This window comes from Mastigoproctus giganteus, chromosome 8 (genome assembly GCF_048544385.1).
Source record: "Mastigoproctus giganteus isolate SK-2022 chromosome 8, ASM4854438v1, whole genome shotgun sequence".
Classification (NCBI taxonomy): Eukaryota; Metazoa; Arthropoda; class Arachnida; order Uropygi; family Thelyphonidae; genus Mastigoproctus; species Mastigoproctus giganteus.
The window spans coordinates 104,715,376-104,728,008 of NC_143582.1; the positions used below are offsets into that span (position 1 = coordinate 104,715,376).

The window sequence follows — 12,633 nt, forward strand, 5'->3', positions numbered from 1 at the left end:
AGGGGATATGATTATCAGCAGCTACAAGATACGGAGTGGTTTTGTGATCTAGCTTTTTTTTTTGGCAGATTTTACCAGTAAATTAAGTGATCTGAATTTGGAATTACAAGGTAAAAATAAAAATGTGGGTGACATGACTAGTAGTATTTCTGCACATAAATATCAATTTTTGGCAATAGCTAAGGATCTCAAAGAAAAATAAATTGATCATTTTGCAAATATGCAAGATCATTTGCAAAAAATCCCGTTTTTGAATTTAATGGTGAGAAATGTTTCTGAAATTGAGAATGTTGTGGGTGATTTTGGAACCAGATTCAGTGATTTTAAAACAATTTAAGACATTGTTCAATATATTTCTTATCCATTTAATGTCCACTTAAATATGAAACAAATTTCAGAAAAAAATCTCTGAGATTTTTCACATGGAGAAAATATTATTTCAAAATGAAATTATTACATTGCGAAATGATATCTTCCTAAAAGCCAGATATCAGAAGAAGACTTTTGAAAATATGTTTACCGAGAAAAGTACCCAAATGTAAAAAAATTCAGTGAACTTTTAAATTCCTGTTTCGGTTCCACATATCTGTGTGAATCGGCCTTTTCGTATTTGAAACAAACAAAGACGAAGAATCTATCTATTCTTATGGACTTGCATACAGAATATTCTTTTCCATTGACCTTATCAGAGTATATCCCCGATTTTGAAAGCTTGGAAGATGATATGAAATCACAAACTGCACATAAATTAAAAATTTATGTATGTATGAATTTAAAAACAACATATTTCAATGTGTTGATTAACTTTTTTAACCTTGTGCAATGAAATTTTTGAGATGGTAGATCGCGGCATATTTTGAAGGAAAAAAAGTAGATCCCATCACAAATTAAGTTGGCCACCCCTGCTTTTTAGCACTTCACCTGTCAACTGAATTAACCTATCAATAGAGATCCTTTCTGCTACATCTTCCTCATTTGTATCACTGCTTTCTTCTCCACTATCTTTTTTCTCCGGATTTACAACCATCTGCATGATTTCTGAGTCAGTATAATGATGAACAATAGCTACAGTGTCATCTACATTCATCCATTCTCAATGCAAGATCCTTGGCAGCACGATTAGTTAGATCAAGCTGGAAAGAAAGCAGTTCATGTATAATCTGCTTTTCCTTTGAAACTTTAAATCCTGTAAAGTCATTTGCAGTGGATTCACCAGCTGCAGACTCAAACATTAAACCTGGCCACAATGTATGCCATCCATTTTTTTAGTGTGGATGAGGCATCCAAGGCATACAGACTTCCAAGCATTGGCAATGCAGTAAACCATATCTCTCACATTAAATTCCTTAAGAAACTCCTGTACTGGGCTGCCAGAGTTAACTGCGCTAAGTAGGCGCCTCATAAACAGGGAGCAATACTTACACTTAAGAGAACGTAATATGCCATTGTCCAGGGGTTGACTTAATGACTTACAGTTAGGTGGGAGGTAGATACTGAAAACATTATTTTTTACTAGAAGTTCTGCTTTCAGATGTGCGGAGTTGTTGTCTAAAATAAGCATTATCTTACAGTTGTGGTCCAGGCCAACAGAATCACAGTGAGCTCTTGCTTCGGGAACAAAATATTTTTTAAACCATTCCAGTGTAATGTTAGTTGTAATCCATCTGTTCTTGTTGGCATGGTAAATCACTGGAAACTGTATCATACCTTTGAAGGCCCCGGGACATAAACTTTTGCCGATGACCAGCAACTTGCACCTGTGGGTTCAGCAGCTCAGCACAGTGACACGATCTTTCAGTGCTTTATAACCTGTTGGTGATGCTGCCTCCTCAGTTGTTAGAGTTGTTCTTGGACTCCAATACAAGGCAGTCTCATCGGCATTGTTGCCCTGCTCAAGACTTGATTTTTCATTAGAAACTAACTTGGCGAACTCATCAACAAATACAGCAGCTGCTTCCTTGAACTGAACGTTTTTCGCCGCGCACTGCACGAAACTTTAAGCCATGTCGCTGCTTGAAGCGCTGAAGCCAACCTTCACTATAATCAAGCTTATAATCTAGTACACGTTTTTTATGAAAAAGTTTAGCTTGTTCCTTCAGCAGATCTCCAGACAGCTCAACATCTTCACTTACATGAAGCTTAAACCACATTATCATCACTTTATCCAGTTCTGAACTCTTTCCATCTTTCATTGTTTTCCTTATCCCCATCTGTTTCTTTGATCCACTGTTAGCAAAGAACTGGAGCAATTTTTCTTTCTGTTTATGTCATACACTGTTGAAGAGCCAGTGCTGTGTAATTCACACAAGCTTCTCATAGCCATGCTCAAGACTTGATTTTTCATTAGAAACCAATTTGGTGAACTTGTCAAGAAATGCAGCAGCTGCTTCCTGTCAGCTGAACATTTTTCGGCACGCACCGCTGTAGAGTTTTTTCTGAAGTTTAACTTTATTGGTTATGGGCATTGTACGGCGTTTGCACTTTACACCACAAGAAGCACTTCTTTGATGCATTGGAACCATGGCTGGGGCTAAATGTAAGCAGGTTATAATGATAAATGCAGAAAAACAAGTAGGAATGGCTTACCAGTGTTTATGAGTTAGCACCAACAGCTGGTGCTGCAACCAAAACAGTAGTGGCAGGTTGGTGCGCTGATCTGGGAAATTTTAAATTAAGTCCAAGTAAGCGGTGGAACCGGATTAGTAATGGTCAACCTGTATATATATATGTTAGCATTAGTAGAGGCATATGATGCAAAAAAGCAAGCTTATGCATCATCAGCTAAAAAAAAAAAAAAAACTTCCAATTCACCCCTCCGTTCGTTAGAAATACTTGTCCAGCTGAGCCTTAAATTTATTTAGGCTATCAACTTCTACAACAAAGGATGGAAGTCTGTTCCACCAACCAACTACACGCCGGCTAAAGGCAAATTTCCGCACATCTATCCTACGTCTGTCTTTTCTCAATTTGAATTTATGCCCTCTCAGGTGATTTTGATGGGATCAATTCTGATGGGATCCTTCCTTTTGCTCAGGAGCTGAGCAAAAGGAAGGATCCCATCAGAATTGAGCATGCTCAAACCATTCAAGGCTTTATACACCTCTATCAGATCACCTCACCGGTGCCTAGTCTCCAGACACTGTAATTTGCAAAACTTAAGCCTTTCTTCTTAAGAGCAACCCTTTGTTATGCTGTAATCCAAGGATTATTTGGTTTTGGTTTCTTCCATGAGAACTATTCATTATCTTCACAGATAATGAATAGTTTATATATTTTATTTTTTCTTGTAGAGTTTTCCCGTAAATTTCCTTTATTTTATCTTCTTCGAATCATGATAAATTTAATGTTGCTCAATTGTTCTTTGGCTTCGTATTTTTAAATTTCCATTTAATTGTTGCTGCTAGCAGTTCCTGGATGGTGTCAAAATCTGTACTTCTAAGAGTTTTAACATTTTGAATGGATGATTTCCAGTTGTCATTTATTAAAACGTAGTCGATACATTTTTTTGTATTTCCATCTGGTGATGTCCATATACACTTATGTTGAGATCTGTTGTAGAACAGTGTGTTGGTGATGAATAGTTTATTTTCTTTGCAGAAGTTCAAGAGTTCTTTTTCTTGCTCATTTCTATTTCCTATACCGAACTTTCCTAATACGTCACTGAAATCTATCGTAAAGTCTCCCATTATTATTAAAATATCTTTTTTGTTTGTGTTATCTATGGTTTCTTGTAGGTCTGAACAGGAGGCAGCTGTCTCTGTATCATCATGTGAGGAGTCAGGGGCTTATACCTGGATTATTTTTATGAAGATTCCTTTTTCTTTACCTTTTATTCTTGAGCTGTGTGGGTGAATTTCTGTTATTGAATTTAATAGATATTTATTTACTACGAAAGCAACTCCTTCTCTATGTATGTTGTCTTTTCTCCCTGAGTAAAATATTCTTCCTTCTGTCATATCCAGTGTTTCTTCTTCTGTCCAATGTGTCTCTGACATTCCTACGATTATCAATTCTTCTTCTACCAATTTTATTTTCCCAGTCTTGTAAAGCGATCTTACGTTTAGCATTGAGAGATACATTTGAGTTTTGGCTGACCATATCAGCATGGTATAAGAACAGCTGCATTGGTTACCCCGGACACGGTAGTATAACTGTTTATCTTACAAAGACTGAGGGTTTAAGGCAAATAATGCAGCCAGCTTGCCATTCCTCTGCTGCAGTCCACAATTTAGATGGGACCAGTATCTTGAAAGAGCAACAGACTTCCACTGTTGCTGAAGATAGATCCTTCATCTTCACCTGTAACCCAGGCAGGGGCCCATCCCAGGTACTGTCGGCCAGGGTCAGCCGAGCCCGGGATTTTTTTACATGAGGTATGCTCTTCCTCCTTTCTCATCCGGGCTTGGGAACAGCAATGGTGATTTTGAGGTAAAACCAAAATTCCAGGAACATAGAACCTATTTGTGGAATTGTTGCTGGGAAAAAACCAAATATCTTCAGAGCTATTTGTACTACACTCTACTTCATCTGTATTGTCTCCATCTAATCAGGTCTCAATTAGATTTCAATTCCTCCATTACTGAATAATAGGAAAAGTGTCCTTATAAAGCTTAACACAATTCATTGCAAATGAAGTGTAATAAACTTTGTTTGCAGTGCCCTCAGGATAGACTTCGATGTTTTTAGAATGCCTCTGGTCCAAAGCCTAAATGTGGCAGACACAGCATGGGTTTTAAGGGAAATTCTTCTCTGACAAATTTGATTGGATATTATGATGTTGGTTACAAAGGAACTGGATACAAAAAATAATTTTGAGATCACATACTTGGATTTCAGGAAAGCTTTTTCTACTGTTGCACATGGAACACTGCTGTACAAATTGGAGCAGTATGCTATTAAGGGCGTATTGCTACAATGGATAAAAGGGTGGTTGAGTGGGAGAAGACAGTGGTAATCAATGAACAGTACTCTTCGTGGACTAATTTTATTAGTGGAGACCCCATGGTTGGGTGTTGGACCCACTGTCAATGTCCAAGTTTCTAGATGATACAAAGGAATGGCAGGGTTGTTAATGACAGAAAAGACAGAATGCTACTGCAACAGGATCTAGAAAATTTGGGCAGATGGGCTAAGAAAATTTTAGGAAGGATGAAGAGTTGCTTGAGCGAGTACAGAGAAGGTCAACAAGATTGAAGGGAACAAAAGGGTAGTCTTACCAAAAGAGCCTTAAGTTCTGCAGATTGCAGCATCTGTAGACTAAGCACCTGTGAGGTGATCTGATTGAGGTGTATAAGGCCTTGAATGGGTTGAGCAGGCTCAATTCTGATGGCATTACGAACCTGAGGGGCCATAAATTCAAATTGAGGAGAGATTTATAAAATAGATGTGTGGAAATTTGCCTTTAGCCAGCAGATGATTAATTGCTGGAACAAACTTCCATCTGTCGTTCTGGAAATTGATAGCTTAAATAAATTCAAGGAGGAACTGGACAAGCATTTAGAGGGAATGGATGTGTGAAATGTTTTTTTTTTTTTTCCTGATGGTACATAGGCTTGCTTTCTTGCCTACCACTACGTAGAAGGAAATTAACTCGGGCAAAACTTCAGTCTTCCTCTTCATCCAATCTGGTAATGATTAATCATTATACAAGTAAATCCAACAAAAACAGACCACAATTGCAGGAAGTAATAAAGAGTTGGAGCATAAAACTAGGTAATATATTTCAGGAAACTTGTACCTATTCTCTCCAAGATCCACACATACACCTCTGTGATGATTATTTTCAACGATTCAGGAAAACACTATCAAATCAAGACCACGGGCAGTTCCATGCAGGCCCTTAAGGTTGTCACAGACATTCTCTCAGATAGGCCAGACAAGCTGTACTTGCTACCTGGGAGTCTAAAATGCTGATGGAACTGATATTCGGGTGACACTCAAGTCAAGTGGACCCAATTTCAGCAAAGTCCGGATGGTCTGTGACAGTCAAATCCTCTGCTTGCACCTTCGTAATGGTGGGACTGTTAGTAATATTGGGTATAACCTCCATGCACAAGTGCATGGTGGATGACCACCCAGCTATGAACCAACGTAAGCAGGGGTCAAGGTGTGGCACCCACACCACATTGAGGAATGCCATCCCTCTATGTTACCAGACAGTACTAGGTGGTAGATGACTCTCATTAATCGGTGCAATACCACCACTTTGCTTATTGGAGGCTTTAAGTGGTGGAACCCATGTTTAGTCTAGAGCTAAGTGTCAGTCAACCCTTCCCTATCTCTTCCATCATGCAGTATGATTGATGACTTTTGAGGTTATGATGAACATCGTGGCGAGATCCAATATTTCTTACATTTCGAGTGTACAGTTCTAAAACGGTGTTCACAGGCTGGCCGCTAGTTAGTACACTGGACCGAACCTATTGGTAACTCTCTAGGAGGCTTCTGGATCAGCTAGTGTATAACCTTGTTACCTCTACTCTGCCAGATAGTGACTGGAGGGAGTTCAAGTATCGTGTATGCTGGGAGCATTGTAGAGGCCACATTATGTCAAGGATCTGGGTATATTCTTACCATGTGTATGCCAAATCCAAAAATTTCATTACTTCATACAGCATGTGCTACCAACTTTTTCTTACTATTGAATACACCATGAATTGTCAAACTAATAGAGCAAGCTTATCTGCGAAAAGATCTAAACCTCCCAAGCACTTCCTAATTCATTTCACAAATATACGTGGTCTCAGTTCTAATCTCAACGATGTCCATTTCCACTTGCAGTGTGCCAAACCCCATGTACTTTGTCCAAACCAGATGGTTCTGTTGTCACTTCAGCCAAGGATAAAGCTGATCTGCTAGCATCCCATTTTTTTCCCACCTCCTGTATTAATGATCTTGGTAAAACACCTCCCACCATTTCCAACATGCTCCATTCAATGCCTTCTGTGGTCTTCAGTCAAAAGGATGTCAGAAGTATTTGACGAATCTTGATGCTAAGAAAGCTCCAGGTTCCGATGGTATTTCTCCACTTGTTCTCAAAACCTGTGCTCCTGAACTTACTACTATTCTTTGCTGCCTTTTTTCACTTTCTTATTCCAAAGGTGCTTTTCCTTCTGTTTGGAAATTTGCTCATATCCAGCCAGTTCCTAAAAGGGGTGACAAATCCCTCCCATCCAATTATCGTCCCATTGCAATTACTTCTACTCTTTCTAAAGTAATGGAGAAATCAATTAACAGCCAACTCTTAAACTACCTAGAAACCTTCCATCTGATCAAAGATCACCAGTGTGGATTCCGTCAGTGTCGATCCACTGATGACATTCTGGCTTATGTTAGCCATTTATGGACTAATTCAATGGAAAGGTTCGGTGAAACACAAGTAGTTGCTCTTGACGTCTCCAAAGCTTTTGATCGTGTTTGGCATAAAGTTCTTCTAAACAAGCTTCCATCTTATGGTTTGCCAACTGTTTTTAGTAATTGGTTATACAGTTTTCTCTCTGATCGCTCACTGAGGGTGATGGTAGATGGCTTTCTGTCTTCTAACTTCTCCACTAATGCCGGTGTCCCCCAACGTTCAGTTCTCTCCCCCCCCTACTCTTTTCTTCTTGTATATTAATGACCTTCTTCCATTGACTGGAAATCCTATCCATAGTTTTGCCGGTGATAGCACATTGCATTCTACTTTCCATTGTGAGAAATGTTGCCCTGCTCAATCAGCTTCAATTTCTCAAAAATCTGCTACCAATTCCTTAAATGCCGATCTTCAGGTAATTCTCCAGTGGGGCAAAGACAACTTAGTTGATTTCAACCCTTCTAAAACTCAGTCTTGTCTTATATCTCGCAAAAAGGATTCTTCTGCTCCTATGCTTATCTTTAGTGCCACTCCGATTTCTAGGCAAAATGATAAATATCTTTTGGGGATTACCCTAACTTCTAATCTCTCTTGGCACAAGCACATTACAAATATTGCTTCCTCTGCATCTAAAAAACTTGATTTTCGCTTTCGGCGTTACTTTTCTTCCAAACAGCTGCTCACTCTGTATAAATCGGAAATCTGCCCTGCCATGGAATATTGTTCCCACATCTGGGGTGGTGCTCCAAAAACCTCTCTCAGGCTTCTTGATTCCATTCAGAAGAGGGCAGTTAGGTTAATTAATGATTCATTTCTAACAGAGTCTCTCCACTCGCTGTCTCTTAGACGTACTGTTTCTGCTGCATGCCTCTACTACAGATACTTCCATGGGCACTGTTCTTCTGAATTGGCTTTTATAATTCCCGCACTCTCTTTCAAAACAGTCCGAACACGTGCCACCGCCATCAGCCAACATCCATTTACTGTCCAACTTCAAACTCACAGAACCAACTTTTCATCTTTCTCGTTTATTAATTCAACTGCCGTTTTCTGGAACAACCTTGCTTCATACATATTTCCTCAAAATTACAGTCTACAGAAGTTCAAGTCCAATGTCAACAAATATCTTCTTTCGTCTTCTCAACCTCCAACCCAAGCACGGTACTAAGTACTACAGGTTCTAATACCTCTCGTGTTTGGGGTTTACATAAAAAAAAAAAAAAAAAAAGCCCACTATTTGCCAATTTGCATCTTTATCAAATATATATGGATGGTTCAAAGATGGGAGTAGCAGTGATATTTTCTTTTCCCATCTCTTTTTTTCTCTCAGTCACATACAGCATCTGTTCCAATGAACTATATGCAGCAAACTAGCCTTAGGAAACACCATCTTCGTTTTTCTAACTTGCAACCCATAATATATAATAATTCCACTGGTGCAATAACTGCATTACAAAATTTTCCATTCTCTCATCCCAATATGAATCACATCAAAAATCTTATCTGATAGACTTCCATTGAACTAAGTGTTCAGTTGAATTCTGTTGTATACCAGGACATGCTGAGACCTTGTCCTGGTATACAACAATGAGAAAGCAGATCAGGCCAAAAAGCATCCTCTCAACATCAAACCGTCTGATTTCTATGTATTGTTACCAATTATAAAATCATCATACAGAAAGCTTGTAAACAAGTGCATATTACTACTGAAATAAATAAAGTTTTCTGTGTTAAACAAAAACCCAGCTATGGTGTTTTCAGACTAACACAGAAGAAGTGGTGCTTCCTGGAACACATTGGTCATACCCTGATACATTTCTTTCTTCTCATGGAAGTTGTCCCACACCAATGCATTTTAAGGCAAATTTTATTATAATGTAATATTTTCATACAGACTTTAACTCTGCATCACCTGTTAGAGGATGATGCAGCCATAGCTGAATTATTTCTTTACTAGCATCTATGTTTCATAGTTTATAAATGCAATCTATTAAATACATAATTAGCTGCAGAATAATATAAGAAATGGCACAATTTGGTCCTTGACAGCCTTTGTGCCATTAAACTCCCATACTCTCACTATGACCCTGTCACTACTATAACTGCAGTCAAAAGGGTGGATGGCTGGTTGAATTTGCACTCAGGTTAATTTGGATTATTAATAAATATTTCATTGATTTATGAACTAAATTTATTTCTCCCCTACAGGCAATCATGAGAACAGCAATGAAGTATAACTTGGGATTAGACCTCCGTACAGCTGCATATGTAAATTCTATAGAAAAGATATACAGTACATATAGAGAAGCTGGTCTAACTTTTACATAAAAAAGTACTGTAACTCATTCTTATGTAGTAAACTTTTAGTGTTCGTGTTTTAGTACTTTCCAATAGAAGCTCCTCTAGAAGGGAAGAAAAGGTTTTGCAATTCCTTTGTTGTTATTAAAAAAAAAAACTGAATTTTTTATTATAAAGGGTTTTATGCTAGAAAAATTTTCAGTGTGCAGTGATTTTTGCTTTATTTCTTCCATTAACAACATTATTTTATAAGTATGGTGTTTTGTCTTTTTTTGTATTTAAACGTTTTTCATTGCAACAGTATTTCTGAGCAATGTGTGTGTGTGCACATTCAGATATGAATCATAAAAGTTGAATGTAATCAGGGCTGGAAATAGATGTAGATATAGACTGATGTGAGACCTTCCCTAGGTCCAACACTTGATCTGTTTATAGTACAGCATAATCACATGAGCCACAGTTAATCATTTTACCAATATCTGAGCATGTCTGATCAGCTGCTGTAATGTCCAAATTGTTTTGCAATAGCTAAACTTTTAGCAAACTATGTAAAAAAGCAGTTACAAATATCAATGAAGGTAAACTGAGGAGATAATACTCTCTCCATAAACGGAATACACTGTGAATGAGTTAATCAGTCTGATAAGTGATTCACTCTATTTAAAAGTGTAAGGGGAAAAAATTATATGCTGGATGTGACAATATTTGATTTAATATTGGTATTAAGAGTTATATCAGTGAATGAAACTATAATAAAGTTATTACCAAAAAACACTTTTAAAAAGTAGAATTTTCAATTTTTGGTTTTTTTTTTCTACCTAAAGGTAGAATTTTTGAGCTGTTAGCTTAAGTTTTTTTTTTTTTTTTTTTTTATTAGATAGTAAATTTGTGAAATAAATTTTTCTTAAAAAAAGAAATTCTTCTACCAATTTTGTGTTGTATTGTACTCTATATGACTAAATACAACATAACCGTTTAACAAGTATGCTTTAATAACATATGTTTTCTGGGTATTGTCAATGTAGTATCAAAAAATTATGCCTGTATATGTAGATTCTCTTGAAGCTATTCAGTGACCATCTATAAATTGTCTATCAATATTACAAGTATTAATAGCCATTTAAAATTGGCATAGAAAGGTGTTTAACATTTAACAACCTTCGATCCAATGCCGGCAATCTTGGTTTCAAATTGAAGAAATTGGTGAAAAAACTGAATGAAATAATACATGAATAAACATAGATACAAATAAAAAAAAACTACACACACATGGGGAAGGACAATTTCAGACTACATAGGCTTGCATTTTTGCATCATTTGCCACCAGGTGAGCTTTTGATACTGCTGCACATAAAAGACTGCTGTACAAACTAGAGCAATGTGGCATTAAAGGCAAGTCACTGATATGGATAAAGAGATGGTCAAATGGTTATCAATGGGCACTGCTCTTCGTGGACTAATGTTATTGTGAAGTTCCCCAGGGTTCATTGTTGTTTTCACTAAGTATCAATGATTCTGATAAAGGTATATCAGCCTTAATGTCTAATTTTCAGATGATACAAAGGTTGGTAGGATGGTTAATGGCAGTCATCAGGGTGAGCTACTGCAACAAGACCTAGGAATGGGCTGAGAAATGCTGGATACTGTAAATGGGTAGCAGCAATTCCAAAATAACTTAACTGTGTGGTACAACACTCAAGGTAGTGGAGAATGAAAAAGACCTGGAGATAATTGTGCAGTCAGACATGAAATTCCTAAGCAGTGCAGACTTGCTGCTAGGACAGCTCATGGGTTTTTGTCAATGATATACAGAAACCTTGCTAGCAGGGATAAGGAAGGTGATTATCCTTTGGATAAGGCCATGGTTAGGCTACTTCTTGAGTTCTGCATACAGGTCCGAAGTCTCATTTTAGGAAGAATGTAGATCTGCTAGAAGGTGAAGGAAGCTCTTACCTAGAAAAGCTTCAGTTTTGCAAATTGTAGCATCTCAAGACTAGGCACTTGTGGGGAAATCTGATTGAGGTGGAATGGACTGAGTAAGTTAAATGATAACAGTATTCTTCTACTTGCTAAGACTACACACATGAGGGAGCATAAATTCAAGTTGAGGAAGGATGGTTGCATGCATGAACGATGTGCAGAAGTTTGCTTCAGCCAGTGGAGGCACCTAATTGTTGAGACAGGCTTCCATCTGTTGTGGAAGTGAATGGGTTGAATAAATTCAAGGGAGAACTAGCAAAATTCTTGGAGGGTACACAGGGACAAACTGTTCTTTTTAGGGTTTTTTTTTTTGGCTGGTGCTACATAAGCTTACTTTGTTGCAAGCAATTTATCCATAGCAATAACTTGTCCTTAATGGCACCCAAGTGACAGATACACTGCCTAAGATTTTATGTGCCTCTTAATGAAGAGCATAACCTCCCCACCCTGGCCTCTGCATTTGATGTCTTGCCCAGCACCTCAAATTTATTTACTATGCTATACATAGAAGTATACATGCACATGTATTTACTTATTCCACAATGACTCCCAGCAGTCCTTAAAATCCCCAGCAACTTACTTTCCAGGCTTCTGCTCATTCCAATAGAAGCAGTGCAAGAATTACTTTCACCTCTGCTTGCAGCTGTTGTTAGTCTAGTAGCCTGTGTATGCCCCCACCAAGCTAGCAGTTTTCCAACCCACATAACACTGCCTTAATAGCATCAGCAAATATTCCTGCACCCTTTCTATTTAAGTGCATCTCTCCCTATAGAAGCAGTCAACCTGTTAACAACATATGCCACACTGAGAAAAATTCTACCCCATGAGGCTTGTACAATTGCTCCAAGGCTGAACTGATTGACAAGGCTCTCATCATAATACACCTTCCTATCATGTCTGGCCAGAATTACATACACTCAAATTTAACCATAACTCGTGACTTTTTTCAACATTGCCTTGTACCAAGTGGTTATAAAATAAGTTTCCTATTCAGGAGACCCTAG

General features: G+C 37.8%; 1 protein-coding gene across 1 annotated transcript in view; it reads left to right on the forward strand.

Moving 5' to 3' along the window:
* Positions 1 to 10,343, forward strand: part of LOC150081748 (glutamate dehydrogenase, mitochondrial-like) — a 535,860-nt gene extending 525,517 nt beyond the window's left edge. Inside the window, exon 11 of the mRNA XM_090378851.1 lies at positions 9,560 to 10,343. Coding sequence (XP_090234977.1) covers positions 9,560 to 9,679 — 120 coding nt within the window. The 3' untranslated portion in view covers positions 9,680 to 10,343. The remainder of the gene's footprint in view (positions 1 to 9,559) is intronic.
* The last annotated feature ends 2,290 nt before the right edge of the window (positions 10,344 to 12,633 follow it).